At 43.9% G+C, this 19,440-nt stretch overlaps 1 protein-coding gene across 1 annotated transcript; it reads left to right on the forward strand.

Moving 5' to 3' along the window:
• Positions 1–14,481: 14,481 nt before the first annotated feature.
• On the forward strand, positions 14,482–18,834 carry LOC128092320 (uncharacterized protein K02A2.6-like). Its single transcript, XM_052705955.1, has one exon. The coding sequence runs from the start codon at positions 14,482–14,484 to the stop codon at positions 18,832–18,834; it is 4,353 nt and encodes a 1,450-aa protein (XP_052561915.1).
• Positions 18,835–19,440: the final 606 nt, after the last annotated feature.

Genomic DNA, 19,440 nt, shown 5'->3' on the forward strand with positions numbered 1-19,440 from the left:
TTTTGTTCCAGATGATGATGAGTGAATCATTGCACGTGTGTTAAATCCCTAGAGGGTTGCTGTGAAGGAGGCACGTTATGACAGTCGGCATCCGTATAACGGTACACGTCTCTTTGGGTACACGAGAACAAACGTCTCTGGGCCTCATATGACATATTTATCAAAAGCAACGCGACTCTGGGCGCGGTAAAACCCTTGAATGGACTCATATGTGTGTGAGATGGGGCGGGGGGAAATAATCTCAATACCCAGATGGTCCCTGTTCAATGCAATGTTAAAGAAATAAAGGTTTTTTGATGGACGCGCATGGCTTAAAACAAGAGAATACATACATAAATAATGAATCAAAAACACAGTTAAATTACAAAAATATCTAACAAGATAAATAAACTTCATGTAATCTCATGGGCGGGGGATAGTGGAGGGCCATCATCATCATCATCATCATCATCACTCGGTTATTTTACTTGTAACTTTTGACTTAGAATAAACGTATGTAGTGTAAGTCGCGTTTAACTTACATCTTGGTGATTTTATTTGCTTTAAACGGTGACAAATCTACTCGGATTGGATTCCGGACGTCGGATAAGACTTGCCGTCTTCACAAACCCAAGGTCGCCGCTGGTATGAGGTCATCGATGGTAGCTTGGACGAGGCTGGCAAGGCAGACTTGCAGGTCACGGTAAAACAACTCGTGCTGGGCCCTTCGCACTACTAGCTATCGAAGAGGAAGGTTGAAGGTCCCAACAAAGGGTACTGTCGAAATATTTTGATATTCATCCCCTAATGTACTGTCCACAAAGTAATTTACAGCAAAGTTTGACTATTTTTACAATAACGTTGTTGCAGGATTGGGTCCGTACGTTTGACGTTTTGGAATAATAAGACAACAACTTCCTTCGTTGCGGTGCACCCTTAAAGTGTTTTATCAAATTCCTCTGAAACTATGGGAAAATTTTGACCAATTTGGACAAAATATTTAATTTTGCGCTTAAATGATGTCTCAAAGTGAATCTTTCATTGAAAACCGGAAATTTCAAACTTGATTTTAAACATTTTTGATATACCCCCTAAAGAAATGACATGAAATTGTGGAAAATTTTCTAAGTCCCCACATTGACTGGGCAGCCCGCCGACGGTTCGCTGGCGGACCGCCAAACCGCTCTGGCGATCCGCCAGCGTTTGATTTGGCGGACCACGGGCGATCCGCTGGCGGATAAAATTTGCAACAATTTGGCGCACGATCAGTTTTTTTTATCGTGACGTTGGTCCGCCAGCGACTCGCCCCGGGGTCGCCCAGGTTTGCCTTGAAATGTTTCACCCGCCGTTCATCCGCCCCACATACGCCGTTTTTGTATGGTTCAACCGCCCCTGTAGGATGGTCCGCCAGCGGGTCGCCCTCGATACGCCTCCCATAGAAAGTTCATCCGCCTAAAAAGCCCCAACCGCCGTGGCTCGCCCTCGACCCGCCTTTCATATACGGTTCGTCCGCCCCTGTAAGATGGTCCGCCAGCGGGTCGCCCCCGATCCGCCCCCTATATAAAGTTCATCCGCCCAAAAAGCCCCAACCGCCTTGGCTCGCCCTTGATGCGCCTTTCATATACGGTACAGCCGCCCCTGTAGGTTGGTTCGCCAGCGGGTCGCCCCCGATCCGCCCCCCATATAAAGTTCATCCGCCCAAAAAGCCCCAACCGCCTTGGCTCGCCCTTGATGCGCCTTTCATATATGGTACAGCCGCCCCTGTAGGTTGGTTCGCCAGCGGGTCGCCCTTGATACGCCCCCCATATAAAATTCATCCGCCCAAAAAGCCCCAACCGCCTTGGCTCGCCCTTGATGCGCCTCTCATATACGGTTCAACCGCCCCTATAGGTTGGTCCGCCAGCGGCTCGCCCCCGATCCGCCCCCTTTATAAAGTTCATCCGCCCAAAAAGCCCCAACCGCCTTGGCCCGCCCTCGATTCGCCATTCACACATATTTCATCCGCCCAAGCAGAATACCCGTTCAGGTTCCTTCAGGATTCTGATAGTGTTTTTTCAAGTTCATCTAAAACTGAAAAAAACACAAAGTATAGAAATGCAGATTCTTGTGTGCTGATATTTAGAAATAAAGCAAAAATATGAAAGAAAAAACATAAGGCCGATGCAAATATTTAAAAAAGTTTTTGTCCCTCGGCCCTGGCTGAGGTCAAGGGGGCGGGGGGGGGGGGCAAAAAAATAAAAAAATATAAAAATTTAAATAACAAGCCATAGTCTTCACATTTAAATGAAAAAAGTGTTTTAAAATGCATTTTACACTAGTTCAGTTCTAGAGTTTTTTTTTTGATTAGGTCCTATAAACATATGAAAGACAATAGTTTATTGGTCCTTTTCAAAAAAAAACTCTGGAGTTGTTTTGCAATCATTAGTTTTAAAAAAATCTAAGACCTGACAAAAACAAAAATTGTATCGAAATAAAAGATTTTCCATCGAAAATTTTCAAAAAATCTTAAGATTTTTTAATAAACCCAAACATGCTAAAAATGATTTTAAACGCAGGAGAATGTACTTTAATTTGATTTCAGCTGGTTGCACTTGAATTTTCATTGAAATATTTTTTTTGCCCCCTGATTTTTCGGGCCGATTTTGAAGGGGGGGGGGGGGGGTGACAAAAACTTTTAAAAATATTTGTACCAGCCTAATTTTCAAAATAATTTTGTTCTTAATACATCTTACGTGCGCTGTTAGTTCACTGAGGTTAAATGATGAAAAAAATAAAGAAACAAAATAATATATTGATAAGCAAACAAAAATAATTCTTTAACTAATTCTTAAAAACTAAATTATTTAAAATGTTCATGTATTATTGGTACTTACATATAAACAGGCAACGTATTGAATGTTAACAATTCATACATACTAATCAAACACAAGCGCAGCTAATCCGAAGAAAGTATCCTAGTAGATTACACCCCATGTTCTTTCTTGTCATTCAATCTATCTTCTATATATATAGAAAACAAGCTCTTCCCGGCAAACTTCGTCTTGCCTTTTTTGGTTTCCTGACGTTTATTGCTTGTTTGCAAATTCAGCCTGCTGTGATCAAAATTTGTTTTTACGCAACTTTTCCCATACAATCTGCAGATTTTCCGGAATCGGCTCCGGAGTGGCCAAAGTTATCACTCTTTAGCGTAAGAACCTTCCTTGGGCTTATACGAACCCAACGCAGCAAAGAGCACCTCGATCCGACGTTCCGTGTTGAATTGATTCGCGTTCGAACAAAACCGTCGAAATTTTTTATATATATAAGATTTCGACGGTTTTGTTCGAACGCGAATCAGTTCAATACGGAGCGTCGGATCGAGGTGCTCTTTGTTGCGTTGGGTTCGTATAAGCCCAAGATGGGTTCTTACGCTAACTAATTGACACTTTGGCCACTCTGGAACCGGACCCGGAAAAGCTGCAGATTGTATGGGAAAAGTTACGTAAAATCAAATTTTGATCACAGGAGGCTGAATAAGCAAACAAGCATGAAACGTCAGGAAACCAAAAAAGGGCAGGACGAAAGTTTGCCGGGAAGAGCTTGTTTGATCATATGGGGGAATGGTAGATATGAATATAAAAATAAATCTTACAGTGAAAAGATAAATACAAATACGCAGTAAATTTAAAGATGATTCCGGGAAGCTGCAAAACAAACAACTATAATTAAAAAGACAAATGCTCCAGATGGTTCCATTGCTGAAAGAAAAGGAATAGGATAAGGAAGGATATAAACATTTAAATAAATCATCTAGTGAATAGATAAATGTAGACATCAAAATTGAAGAAGATTCCCGGATGCTGGAAGAAAGATAATTATATTTTAAAGACAAATTCTTCAGATGGTTCCATTGCTATTTCAGTAACTGTCGTTAGTCCATGAAACTTGATCATATATGGTATGGAGGAATGGTAGAAAAAAGGACAAGGAATAGGAATGATATAAACATTCAAATAGATCAAATGAAGAATAGATAAATACATATAAGCAGTTCATTTATAAATGATCCGGGAAGCTGTAAAAAAAATTAAACAAAATTTTAAATGATATTGTTGCCGCTGAACTGATAATTGAAAATCATTGAAATTACTTCCTACCCATGTCCTGCATCATGCACACCTAAAAATCGTCAAACAAAAGAAAGACAAAAATCGCTGCTACACCACTAATTGTCTCCACTGCTGGCACTAAACCCGCAACCTTTGGAGTGTTAACATTCACACAAAAAAACATTAACATTAATTGAGTAAACATTGGCACAAAATCCGCTTTGTAAATGCCACCTCGATACTCTTCAAGAGGTTTCCCTGGGAAAGATATACTTTTTACCAAAATGTACACCAAATTTTCATACAAACATACAAATAAGAACAAATCAAATCATAACAACAATGAAACATATCAAATTCTAAGTATTCCAAATGTTTGCACATCTGCCAACAATATTTATAAGGGGTGTCACATAAATTACACCAACAATAACGATTATTCTTGCAAAACAACCTTCAATCACTATTTCAAACGCACTTTCAACTGTTTGTTTACATAAGTAAACAATCTAAACAACACAACACTTCTCCCAACACAAACTTAACAACGAAAATCAGCAGCCGCCAATTAAATAACAACACCCACCTCGTTGAAAACTGACTGAAATGTCAAATTCGAAATAAATTCCTTCAGATGCAAACCGCCACGGCAATCAGCCTTTGGCTCGCCGCGGCGATTGAGGGGCGAACGATATTGAAACATTTCAGCGATCAGTTTGAACCGCCCAGGCGATGCGCCCATGGCACGCCAAGGCGGATGGAGGGCGGACGAAATTGAAAAATTTCAAATGTCAAATTTCAACCGCCCAGGCGGCCCGCCCTCGGTCCGCCAGGGCGGTTCTAGGGCGGACTACACGATCAGTAACGGCCGCCGATGCGTAACGTCCGCACTGAGTTAATGTGGGTCATGATGGCACATTTTGGTATTATTTTGGTAATAAAGTGTTTTATCAAATTCCTCTGAAACTATGGGAAAATTTGGACCAATTTTGACAAAATAATTAATTTTGCGCTAAAATGATGTCTCAAAGCGAATGCTTTCATTGACAACCGGAAATTTCAAACTTAATTTCAAACATTTTTGATATACCCCCTAAAGAAATGACTTGACATTGTGGAAACATTTCTAAGTCAGGATGAACATTTTGGTATTATTTTGGTATTGAAAGGTTTCATCAAATTCCTCTGAAACTATGGGATTTTTTTTTATAAATTTTGATGAGATAATTAATTTTGCGCTAAAATGACTTAAAAAGCTGATTTTAATTTTTTTTATATACCCGCTAAGATTTTTTTTTAAACGTTATAATTTCTCTAAGTTGGGATAACCAAATACTTTGAAAAAACGAGTTAATCGACAGATTATAGAATTTTGGTGAATTTCAATCCAGTTTCATTTTAATAACACTTATTTTTCAATCTTGTTATTTTTCAGAATCTTCAAGAACTTCAAGCACAGGCCGTTCATCAAAGACAAATGCATTCAATGTGGTGAAGAATATCACTAAGAACAACATGGAATCATCAGGTGAGTAGATTTGGCTGTTGAATATTAATCATTTCCGTTTTTTCACTAACTGCAACTGTTGCACTAAAAATGGTATGAAAATACCAAATTTAGGTATTTCTTGTGCAAATACCAGCGACCAAAATGTGCTCTTGGTTGCCCAGTAATAGATGGTAAAATACCATGAAATCATACCATATCATGTATTTGGAAGACCACAGGAATACCAAAATCTGATTTTCCAAGGGCGCGGGAATACCTAAAAATTAAACCATGGCAATACCAAGTTTTGATATTCAAGCAATGTTCAACAATCCAGAAGACCTCAACTTGGTATTGAAATGGTTTTATTTTGAGGTATTATTTTACCCTTGGAATAACATGGTTTGGTATTGTTGTGCCCTTCCACATACTAGACTTTGGTATGATTTCATGGTATTTTACCATCTATTACTGGGCAACCAAGGGCACATTTTGGCAGGGCTGCGGAGTCGGGTCATATTTCAAGCGACTCCGACTCCGACTCCGACTCCGGCTTTCTGAGTTAAGCCGACTCCGACTCCGACTCCGGCTCCGATTTCCACAAATTGATGACTCCGGCTCCGACTCCGACTCCGGCCTTCCAACTCTAGCCGACTCCAACTCCGACTCCGACTCCAGCTTTCCACAAATTGTTGACTCCGGCTTCGACTCCGACTCCGACACCTAATCTTTATCTAAAATATTTTAAAAATTTGAATTAATCGCATCACTCACATTTCAGTTCACACTTGCGCGAATACTGTAAACCGGGTGACATTTATGTTCGGGGTGTTTCGCAAAATTATAAATACGAATTATTTATACAAACAGAATGGTATGGAACCATACTAAGCTTGGTAGATAAGTGTTCGTGGTTCTATGTTACATGTTTTCAGCGTTATATAAACAAAAATCATAAATATCTTCAGATTTAAACGCATTTTCAGCACAACAATTTTCTAAATAAATTTAAATTTTGTTGTTTGAAAAATTGGAACTTTTTATTTAATTACTTTAAATTTCCTTTTTTTTCCTCTTCCTCTTCCTTCCTCTTTTTTAATGAAATATTAAAAGAAAGTTAGCCTTCATGATCGAATTGACATATAAAATCAATTTGCATAATTTTAGGCTGAAATTTTGAAGAAACACAGTAACTATCAAAGATACCCTGGTTTTGAAATAGACAATTTCCAAAGTCACTATTATTAAAAGCTCTTTCGAATTTAATTCAGAGGACGTACATGGAAATTGTGTGATCCAGCCCAGTACACACTTTAAACATATAAATAATGAGAAAATTCTAAAATTTGAAAAATAAATTCAAATTATAGCAATTATATCACCCCGATTTAAGGTGTTTAAAAAAATAGACTTGTTCAAAGATATTATTTAAGGATCCACTACACGCAAACATTTTTTGCTTCGACTTTTTTACTGAAATTGTCATAATTCTGAATAGAAAACAGTTAGAGTCCCACTTTTTGTATTAAGTCCTGTAGAAAAGTTATGCAAAGTTAACAAGTTTTTTTTGGCTTTTTGAAGAAACTATTGAAACAATCAGATCAGTTTAGGTCTTGTTAACTTTGATTGTTTCAATAGTTTCTTCAAAAAGCAAAAAAAAACTTGTTAACTTTGCATAACATTTCTACAAGACCTAATACAAAAAGTGGAACTCTAACTGTTTTCTTTTCAGAGTTATGACAATTTCCGTAAAAAAGTCGAAGCAAAAAATGTTCGCGTGTAGTGGATCCTTAAGGATCAACACTTTAAGAGAAATTGTAAACATTGAGGTAATCGATATATCTAATAAATTCAATGATTATTTCAAAATTAGTTGCAACTTATTTTCGATATTTTTTGTTTGTTTCAAATGTTTTCAGCAGGACACTTTGATTTATTTTTATTCACATACAAAATGAGCATGTTGCGTTCCAAGAAGTAGATTGATATACTGCCCATGTTCGCATAAATGTCCCATATGTAAAAACAACAAGCTGAGAAAAACGCATTTCTGATTTCTAGAAAAAAGTACTGGATGTAATAGGCTCTTTTGAAAGAGCACACGATTTTGAACCAAACTGCATCAATAACTCAAAAACGATGAAAATGCATATGGGACATTTATGCGATCAGGGGCAGTATAATAGTTGATAATTTATTAGTAGAGTTATAATGTCAATTTTACAAATGTTTTTTTATATATATATTTTTTTCGTTAGTACCGATAGTGAACCTTTATTTTCCTATAAAAAAAGGATCTACTTAAAATCTTAGCAATTCTATGGTAATATATTGACATTTAGTTGAATTAAAAGTTTGCAAAATTAAGTTTAGATAAGTTTTATATAGAATTTCCAGAGTTATATAAACTTTTATACTAAGTAGTTAGTAAACTTTATATTCAATCTAAATTATTTTATATCGGTCAAAGATGCCAATTTGGAGTTGGGGGGCTGGATTTATGGTGATTTGTCAACAAATAACTTTATGTTAATTTTCGAAAGGAGTACAAACTTTTTTAGCACCTTTTTTTTATTTTGGTAATAGTATTTGTTATAGAACTTTTTAAAGAAATCATCTTTTTATGAGCTTTTTGTTGCAAATTGTTCGGCATGAGTTTCTGAATAAAACGTAGTACTAGGTTTTTGTCAAACTTTGAAATGTTTACATGTTTCATCACAAAATGCGCATAGGGCCCAAGGGGTGTAAATACTTTTTTTAAATACTGTAAATACAAGCAAAAAGAGACAGTAAAGAATTATTTAAATATGTTTTAATTTTTTGACTACACAGCCACAATTGTATACTATTGTATGAGTTATGAAACTATAGTTTAGTGTATACAAACATTGACAAGAGAGGATTAACAGATTATCATGCTGTGATCTTAGTGAAATAACACAATAAGAGCTTTCCAACACAATAAAAATGCTTCCATAACAACATGACATCTGATAATTATCTTGGTCCAAAAAATAAATTGATGTCAACGCAGTGCACGCGATTCAATAAATAAACTTAAAAAAATGGTAATTAACCTGAATCATAACAAATATTGAACAATAAATAAGTTCATTAATTATTTATTAACTCCGACTCCAGCTCCGACTCCGGGTCTATCAGAAATTTACGACTCCGGCTCCGACTCCGACTCCAGCTCATAAAATTTAGCCAGCTCCGACTCCGACTCCGACTCCAGCTATTCGAGTTTTGACGACTCCGACTCCGACTCCGACTCCAGGTCCCCAAAAAGACCCGACTCCACCGACTCCGGCTCCGACTCCGACTCCGACTCCACAGCCCTGCATTTTGGTCCCTGTTATTTGCCCAAGTAATACCAAAATTTGGTATTCCCGTGTTATTTACCCCTGCTCGGGTTAGAAGCCCGTAAAATAATACCTCAAAATAAAACCATTTCAATACCAAGTTGAGGTCTTCTGGATTTTTGAACATTGCTTGAATACCAAAACTTGGTATTGCCATGGTTTAATTTTTAGGTATTCCCGCGCCCTTGGAAAATCAGATTTTGGTATTCCTGTGGTCTTCCAAATACATGATATGGTATGATTTCATGGTATTTTACCATCTATTACTGGGCAACCAAGAGCACATTTTGGTCGCTGGTATTTGCACAAGAAATACCTAAATTTGGTATTTTCATACCATTTTTAGTGCAACAGTTGCAGTTAGTGAAAAAACGGAAATGATCCATATGCAACAGCCAAATCTACTCACCTGATGATTCCATGTTGTTCTTCGTGATATTCTTCACCACATTGAATGCATTTGTCATTGATGAACGGCCTGTGCTTGAAGTTCTTGAAGATTCTGAAAAATAACAAGATTTAAAAATAAGTGTTATTAAAATGAAACTGGATTGAAATTCACCAAAATTTTATAATCTGTCGATTAACTCGTTTTTCAAAGTATTTGGTTATCCCAACTTAGAGAAATCTCAACGCTATAAAAAAAATCTTAGTGGGTATATGAAAAAAATTGAAAATCAGCTTTAACACTTTTGGGTTTCAAGTCATTTTAGCGCAAAATTAATTATCTCATCAAAATTTATAAAATAAATCCCATAGTTTCAGAGGAATTTGATGAAACCTTTCAATACCAAAATAATACCAGAATGTGGCATCCTAACTTAGAAATGTTTCCACAATGTCAAGTCATTTCTTTAGGGGGTATATCAAAAATGTTTGAAATCAAGTTTTAAATTTCCGGTTTTCAATGAAAGCATTCGCTTTGAGACATAATTTTAGCGCAAAATTAATTATTTTGTCAAAATTGGTCAAAATTTTCCCATAGTTTCAGAGGAATTTGATAAAACACTTTAATACCAAAATAATACCAAAATGTGCCATCCTGACTTAGAAAATTTTCCACAATTTCAAGTCATTTCTTCAGGGGGTATATCAAAAATGTTTAAAATCAAGTTTGAAATTTCCGGTTTTCAATGAAAGCATTCGCTTTGAGACATCATTTTAGCGCAAAATTAATTATTTTGTCAAAATTGGTCAGAATTTTCCCACATATTTTTTTTTTTTAATACCGAATCACACACTTCCAAGCAAGCAGCTGGAAACATTCACCTACCTGGAAGAGGTTAGGCTCGGTGGTCGCTGGTGGTTTTTTTTTCCAGCTCGCTTAACTGTACAAATCCTCAGTGAGCAATTTTGCTCTTTTAAGAGGATTTTTTCTTCTTTTTTTATTTTTTTTTGCGATTCTTTTTTTTTTTAAGAGTTAGAGACTGGTGTTAGTGAATACAATTGATGATGATGGGTGGTGGGGTTTGGGTGGTGAGCATTTGGCGGTTTTCGGTGGGCGGTGGGTGGTGGGCGATTGGCGATGGGCGGTTGATGGCTGGCGTTGAGCGGTGGGCGGTTGGCGGTTGGCGGTGGGCGTTCTCGGCGGGCGGTGGCGGCATCGGTAACGAGAGTTAGAGAAGATAGGGTGGCATTAGAGGCGAACATCGTTGGCAGCAAGAAAGCCACTGACAGTGGATTTCAAAAAACTACGGAGTCTTTGCTTGAAAGATTGCTTCGAAGTCACTAGTTTTAGAGGTACGGGCAGAAGGTTGTGCAGTTTATAGCCAATGTACGTGAAGCGATTTTTTCCAAGCTCGGTGTTGGGGCGTGTTAATCTAAGGTCTCCAGTAGAGCTGGTGGGGCGTCCACTATTGAGTGTAGGAAGCTCAAGGTTGTGGTGGGTCTCAGGATCGTTGATCATGTTGTGCGTCAGTGTTATGTTCTGGAGGGCATGGAGTCCTCGGATAGGTAAGGCGGAGTGTCTCGGGTCTTCGTACAGCATTTGGGTGGAATACAGCCGGGGAAGGTTGAACACCACTTTCAAACAGCGGTTCTGCAGCGATTGCAGTTCCCGAATTCGAACCTGGCGCGCCGAACCCCATACCGCTGAAAGATACTGGAGTCTCGAGTGAACCATTGCGTAGTACAACTTCAGCAGCCAGGTTCGAGGCACGAACGACGACATTTTCCATAGAGCTCCGCAGATGGGTGCAATCTTTTGTTTTAGATGATCGATATGCAACTCCCAGTTCAGCTTACTGTCCAGTATTAGACCAAGGTACTTGTATACTGAAACCCTCTGTATCTCAACATCTTCTATAAGTACCGCAGGCAAGACAGGCACGTTCCTCCATGCAGAGTGGAAAATCATGTAGTTTGTTTTTCCCAGGTTTAGTGATAACAGGTTCGATTTGAAGTACTCAAGAAGGCACTGTAGATCAGCTTTTATGTCCTCAGCAATCCTTGTACTGTCAGCGTTCCCATACAAAAGGACCGTATCATTAGCAAACAAACGAATTTGTCCACGCCAGGTCATACGAGGCAGGTCGTTGATGAAGATAAGGAACAGCAGTGGACCAAGAATGCTTCCTTGGGGCACTCCAGTGGCAATGTGTAGATGATCACTTGAAAATCCATTTACCGAGACAAATTGGAGGCGGTTTGACAAGTAACTCCTCAACAGCCTGTTGGGAATTCCTCTTATACCGTAGCGTTCCAACTTTCGAAGCAGCAGTTCGTGGTCGACCGTATCGAACGCTTTCTTGAGATCAAGAAACAGCGCTCCAGAGAACCGGCGGTTGTCAAGGTGCCCATAAATATCTTCCAGAAGTTCGTTGGTCGCTGTCAGTGTACTACTTCCATGCCGAAATCCGTACTGAAAGTTGGAAATCAGCCCGTTTGCAGACAAGAATGCAGAAATCCTTTTTGCGATCAGTTTTTCCACGATCTTGTTCATGGCAGAAAGCGTTGATATTGGCCTGTAGTTGTTAACGTTCGTCGCTTCTCCGGATTTGAAAACATGAATAACGCGTGCCAGCTTCAGGGATTCAGGGTATTGTCCGGTGCTAATGATCTCGTTGAATACCTCCAGCAATATATTTGCGAATGCAAGGTGGTGCGTCTTGATTACGGCTGTTGGTACACCATCTGGACCAGGTGCTTTGTGAACGTTGAGGTCTTTGATCAGCATTATAATCTCCCCCAGAGTAGCAGGTCTCAGGAACAGGGAGAGGTTGCATGAGGGTAGGGATTGGAACTTCCAGATATTTTTGTCGCTGTTTATTTTAGATGCAAGCTCAGCTCCCACGCTGCAGAAGAATTCATTGAGTGCATTGGCCACTTGCGAAGTATCAGAAACAGTCTCGCCGTTCATCTTTAATGATATTCCTTGCTTAGTTTTGGTTTTCCGGCCCATAACTTCGTTGATCAGCTTCCAGGAGTTCTTTGCTGATGAATTGTGAATGAGGTTGTGGTAATATTCCCTTTTTGCCTTTTTCTTTTTGTCCTGCAGGGTTTTGGAGACGTGCTTCAATAAATCCTTCAGATGGGAGTCACTGGGGTGGGTTTTACTTCTCCTACGCAGGTTTTCTTTCATCCTCATTAGATACCAAAGGTCATAGGACATCCATGGACAGTATCCTTTTGTTTTGACTTCAATGGTGACAATTTTTGAGGACGCATTGAAAACATCGTTGTATCTTGCAGATATTTCCTTTATTTTCTCATTCGCATCAAGATCACTCCGCAAGTTGGCTAGGACATTGCCAAAACGTTGATTCAGCAGCGTATGGTTGATTATACGCTTCTCCAGAATCTGGGTTACCGTAATCTGGGGTGAATCGGGACTACAGTCTGAATAGGGACAGCAGTTTTTAGAGCACTTAAAGCTTTTAAATTTGGATATGGATGTACTCATTTTGTTGGCCTGAGTCTGTTCTAACCGAAACCAACCAGAAAAATCAAAATATTGTGCTGCAATATGGTTAAAACTGCTGTCCCAATTCGCCCCATGTGTCCCGATTGACCCCAGTTTACGGTACTTTCGGCACCTTGAAGTTGACTGAAGACAGAATCATCGAATGATCACTGACTTCACACTCGATCGTTTCATTCAGCAAGTTTGCACCTAGTCCAATAGATCCCACGACGTGGTCCAGAATGTTCTCACTGGCTGGCCTGGTGACAATGGTGTTGGTAACCTTTGAGTTGTGCGATGCAAGCATACGGGAATATTCTCTAACAACATTATCAGCAGGCAAGTTTGTGGGCACGTTAACATCACCAACGATGAAGATTTGTTGGTCCTTTTTGGTTCGAGACAGTTTGTCATCAATGTTGTCCAGAAAACTCGTAAATGGGTACCCAGGCGGTTGATAAACAGCAATAACATGGATGTCGCGGCCACAAGCTTGAACATTTGCATCAATTATGTGAAATCCATCCGTATGTCTAACCTCCGCTAGGTTTAGGTGAAGATCCTCCCTCACAAACATGGCTAACCCACCATGTGAGGAACGCCGACAGGAAAAGACAGCCTTGTATCCATCCAGCACGTACATATCTTGGCAGCCCTCTTTTATCCATGTCTCTCCGATAACAATCACATGAATTCGCTCATTATACCTATCCAGAAATTCTTTAATTACATCAAATTTGGTCAGAGATCCCATCCCTCTAATATTCCACTGAAACACCCTCAAGGACGCATGAAACCCCAATTCAGCTTTATTTGTTATACATTCTTCGATACATACATAATTATAATTTAGAACAGACATTTTAAAGAAAAAAAGATACATTTTATTATGAAAAAGCAACATACAATTAACGCTTTTTGGACTCCTGCTGAATGCGCGGCGAGGAATCCGTGGACATGTTGAACGAGGAATTAGTTTCATCAAGACTTCTTTTAGCACGACGTTGATTCAGCTTCCGGACATCACCTTTATCGCGAACAAGTTCGATTTTTGAATTTTCCGTTCTTCTCATCAAGATGACACCATCTCTTCCCGGCCAGACGTACTTGATTTCCAGACTTTCCTGTAGATCACGTACTTCACAAAGCAGATTTATCCCGTACGGCGTAAGCTCATCCCGCAAGACGATTCTGCCCGAAACTGATGTGAAGTTCGATCCAAGTTGAGCTGCCTTCAGGACACCATGCGTTCGCTTGCAGTCAAACAGCATTTCTTTTGTCTCCTCGTTCGCAAAAACCACCCTAATCGGAGCCACTTTTCCTCCGTCTTTCTGATCTCCCATCCGCTTAGCTTCAAAAACTGCATCCTCAGTGCTATGGCAACACTGTCCATAGTGAGACGCCGCACCAACACACTCAACGTTGTGCGGTTGGCACACCTTGCGAGGTGACAGCTTTGTCTAAAGCGAGCCACGAAAGAATAAAGACACGTTTTTGTAATCGCTCACTAAAGTTAGTTTTTAGACTTAAATAAATCTCTAACTCGCGTTTGTTATTAGCGAAAGACATAACATTGTTTGGCGACGAGGATTAGTTCGGTTCGAAGTAGTTCGCGGCGTTTTCGGGTTTTCGCGTTCGAGCGGGGTTTCTAACCTCAAAATGCCCCCGAAGGTGACGCCGAAGAAGGACGGGCCGCAGCAGCAGCCGGATCTCACGGCGATTCTGGCGCAGCTCACCGCCTACTTGGAGAACCAGTCCAAAACCCAGGAGGCTCTCCTCGAGCAGCTCTCCAAGCCGAAGGACAACGAGTTCCTGATGGAAACACTTTCCAACACCATCCCGGAATTTGTTTACGACCCCCAAGGCGGACTGGTCTTCGACAAGTGGTACTCCCGGCACGAGGAGGCCTTCAACAAGGGCGGGGAGAAGCTGGAGGAAGCGGACAAAGTGCGGCTGCTCGTGCGGAAGCTGTCCTCGGTGGATCACGACCGCTACGTGAACTACATCCTACCGGAGAACCCACCGGACAGATCGTTCCAGGACACGGTGGACACGCTGAAGGAGATGTTCGGGCACCAAACGTCCGTGTTCTTCCGGCGCTACCAGTGTCTGCAGACGACCAAGCGGAATGCGGAGGATTTCGTCACGTACGCCAGTACCGTCAACCGAGCGTGCGAGGATTTCAACATCCGGACGATCACCTCCGACCAGTTCAAGTGCCTGGTTTTTGTCGCTGGTCTGCAGTCGGAGAGGTACAAGGACATCCGGACCCGGTTGCTGGCGAAGATGGAAGGCGAGACGGCGGAGCACCCGATGACTCTCAAGAAGCTGTTATTGGAGTGCCAGCATTTGGACAACCTCAAACACGACACTGCTGTTATTGAGGGTCCGAAGCCGGCCGTCAAAGCGGTCCAGCAGGATCGCAGCGGCTTTCGCGAGTCGGGCAAACCGGAACGGAAGTTCGACAACAGGAATCCGGCCAAGGCAACCCCACGACGTCCGTGCTGGCAGTGCGGGCAGATGCACTTTGTTGCAGACTGCTCGTACACGAAACACACCTGCAAGACGTGCGGCAAAGTGGGACACAAGGAAGGATACTGTGCTTGCTGCTCCAAACCCTCCGGTTCCGGAGAAGGTGCATCACACACAGCACCCGGAGGCGGCAAGAAGAAGCACAAAAAGAAGCGGGCCGACGGCGGGGGACACTCAAACGGTGTGTACGCTGTCAACAAGGAAGGTGTCGTCGGACGGCGCAAGTTCGTGGAAGTTCTGATCAACAACGAACCGATCGAACTCCAGCTCGACTGCGGATCGGACTACACCATCATCTCGACGGATTCACTTCCCCTGCTCGGCAACCCAGAAACCATTCCGACGGAACTGCGGGTGGCCACAGCCTCAGGCAAACCCCTTCCGCTGGAATTGGAGTTCGAGTGTGACGTCACGTTCCGCGGGACCACCAAGCGTTCCGTGTGCTACGTCACTCCTGTGCGCGGTTTCAAGGTTCTTGGGAGCGACCTGATGGAAGCTTTCGGGCTGTACGACATTCCGATCAACGACTTCTGCAAGCAACTCACAACTGCGGAGGACTCGTTGGCGTGTGGTGCCGCGCTGAAGGCGAAATTTCCGGCGGTGTTCCAGGAAGGACTCGGACGGTGCACGAAAACAAAGATCCAGCTGTTCCTGATCGACGGGGCGAAGCCGGTCTTCAAGCCTAAGCGGCCAGTGCCGTTCCACTCGCAGCGGCTGGTCGAAAAGGAGCTCAACCGATTGCAGAACATGGGAGTGCTGGAGCCGGTCGACTACTCGGACTGGGCGGCACCCATCGTGGCAGTTCGGAAGGCGCAGCGCGACGCAGACGGAGATCCGGTGGTCCGCATTTGCGCGGATTACTCGACCGGGTTGAACGCTGTGCTGGAGGCGAATAAGTACCCTCTCCCTACCCCCGACGACATCTTCGCAAAGCTGGCTGGCAGCAAGTTCTTCAGCGTGATTGACCTGTCGGACGCTTATCTGCAGATGGAGGTAGAGGAGGAGTCGCAGAAGCTGTTGACTATGAACACACACAAGGGGCTGTTCAAGGTCAAGCGTCTGCCGCCGGGAGTGAAACCCGCTCCTGGAGCCTTCCAGAAGGTCGTTGACAACATGCTCGCCGGCCAGGAAGGAGCGGCGTCGTTCCTCGACGACGTGCTGGTGTTCGGCCGAACGCGCGCTGAGCACGACCGGAACTTGGAGCAAACACTGCAGCGGATCCAAGATTTCGGTTTCCGGCTCAAGATCGAGAAGTGCAAGTTCTACATGACGGAGGTGAAGTACCTGGGCCACATCATCAACCAAAACGGAATCCGCACCGACCCGGGGAAAGTGTCTGCCATCTCGCAGATGCCACCGCCGAAGAACCTCACCGAGCTGCGTTCGTTCTTGGGCGCGGTCAACTACTACGCGAAGTTCATCAAGGAGATGCACCAGCTGCGTAGGCCACTCGATCTGCTGCTGAAGAAGGACGCAAAGTGGGCCTGGTCGGACGACTGCCAACGATCGTTCGAGCGCTTCAAGGAGCTGCTCAAGTCTGACCTGATGCTGACCCACTACAACCCGACGCTGGACATTATCGTGGCCGCTGACGCTTCGCAAACCGGAATCGGCGCCACAATCCGACATCGTTTCCCTGACGGTTCGGAGAAGATAATCCAGCACGCCTCAAGATCGTTGACACCGGCGGAGCAAGCGTACGGGCAGATCGACAAGGAAGCTCTGGCGCTCGTCTACGCTGTCACGAAGTTTCACCGGATGCTGCTGGGACGACGGTTCGTTCTGGAGACAGACCACCAGCCTCTGCTCCGCATCTTCGGGTCACACAAGGGGATTCCGACGCACACGTCCAACCGACTGCAACGACTGGGACTCGTTCTGCTGTGCTACAACTTTGGCATCGACTACGTCTCCACGGCGAACTTCGGGTACGCGGATGTACTCTCCAGACTCATCGATTCGGCGGCCAAGCCGGAGGAGGAGTACGTTATCGCCGCTCTGTACCTCGAGGACGACATGTCGGCGGTCTTGGAAGACTCCGTTGGCAACACACCTGTCACTTCCAAGATGATCGCCGCTGCTACCGCCCGGGACAAGGTGCTCAAGAAAGTGGTCCAGTACTTGGAAGGTGAGTGGCCGGCCAGCGCAAGCGAAATCGACAACCTGGACGTGAAGGCGTTCTACCACCGGAAGGAGAGCCTGGCGCTGACTCAGGGCTGCATTCTTTTCGGCCAGCGAGTGGTGGTGCCGGAGACCTACCGAAAGCGGATCCTGCAACGCCTGCACCACGGTCACCCGGGCATGGTCCGGATGAAGAGTCTGGCTCGGAGTTTCGTCTACTGGCCGCACATCGACAAGCAGGTGGAGGACACGGTGAAGCAGTGCGCGGACTGTGCTGCAGCTGCCAAATCTCCCCCACACTCTCCACCAGAAGCTTGGCCAACACCAGCGGGACCATGGCAACGCATTCACATTGATTACGCGGGCCCGATCGATGGTCTCTACTTTCTCATCATCGTGGACGCTTTCTCGCGATGGCCTGAGATCTACCCGACGACGACCACGACCGCTAGGGCCACGATCCAGTTTCTTCGAAGCACGTTCGCACGCCTTGGCCTGCCGATGGTACTCGTGTCGGACAACGCTGCTCAGTTCACTTGCGACGAGTTTGAGTCCTACTGCAAAGCGAACGGAATCACCCACATCCTCACCGCGCCCTACCATCCGCAATCGAACGGGCAAGCGGAACGCTTTGTGGACACCGTCAAGCGAGGAATGAAGAAAATCAACAAGGGAGAGCCACTGCAGGAGACACTCGACGTGTTTCTGGCAACGTACAGGTCGACGCCGAGCGGAACAACCGAGCAGAAGTCACCAAGTGAACTGCTGTTTGGACGTCAAATGCGCACCACACTCGACCTACTGCGACCACCACCAACACCGGTTGCTGAGATGAAGACGACTGCTGAGAACGACCAGAGACGAGAATTTGCACCTGGCGACTTGGTGTATGCGAAGGTGCACAAGCGGAACGACTGGTACTGGGAGGCAGGAAAGGTCATCGAAAGGCTCGGCTCGGTGAACTACAACGTGTGGTTGGACGGCCAACGTTCGGGGCTGATCCGGTCGCATATCAACCAGCTTCGTCCACGGCACGAGTCAGCGGATTCGCCGGCGCGCGGTCGCGCTGTTAACCTTCCGCTGGACATTCTCCTGGGCGAGTTTGGGTTCGCTCAACCAACAACCGAGGACGTCACGCAAGCAGCTGTGGTGGAACCGGAAGGCGCGAACCAACCAGGAATCACCGAGCAACCTGGCAACAACGATGGACCGGAACCAGCTGTGATCCAACGGCCGATCCGGCGGGCTTCGACGGGAAGTATTCCGCCGAGTTGCGTTCCCGTGCCGACGACGACGATCACCAGGAGTGGACGCGAGGTTCGGCTGCCGCCGAGGTTCGATCACTACGTGATGTCTTAAAGAGGGAGATGCTATGGCAACACTGTCCATAGCGAGACGCCGCACCAACACACTCAACGTTGTGCGGTTGGCACACCTTGCGAGGTGACAGCTTTGTCTAAAGCGAGCAACGGAAACAGCAAGACACGTTTTGTAATCGCTCATCTTAAAATTAGTTTTTAGACTTAAATAAAGTTTCTAATGTTAGTCTCTAACTCGCGTTTGTTATTAGCGAAAGACATAACACTCAGGTAGTTGACAATTGATTGCCTCTGCTATCGCTTTGATTACAGCTGTGATGTTCTCGTCCTTGGTTGCCGGTACTCCCAGGATGACAGCATTTTTCTTGATGTTGGCTCGGTTGTGCTGGTCAACCTCCTTTTCCAACCTTTCCACAGTGGCACCAACACTCTCGTACCTCTCATGCACCTCATCGACCTGTCCTTTCAGGAAATGTTGGCCCAGTTTCAAGTCCTTGATATCGTTGTTTATGCCCTCGAACTTTTCAGCGAGAAACGACTGACTTTTTTCCAGCTCCTTGAAGGCATTCCTCAGTTCCCGATTACTCTCTGCATGCTCCTGCCGCATACACTGGACTTCGCTCAACACCTTCGCTATCAGCCCTTC

Source organism: Culex pipiens, chromosome 1, assembly GCF_016801865.2.
Source record: "Culex pipiens pallens isolate TS chromosome 1, TS_CPP_V2, whole genome shotgun sequence".
Classification (NCBI taxonomy): Eukaryota; Metazoa; Arthropoda; class Insecta; order Diptera; family Culicidae; genus Culex; species Culex pipiens.

Coding starts and splice junctions, on each gene's coding strand:
- LOC128092320 (XM_052705955.1), top strand. CDS start 14,482: ATGCCCCCGAAGGTGACGCCGAAGAAGGACGGGCCGCAGCAGCAGCCG.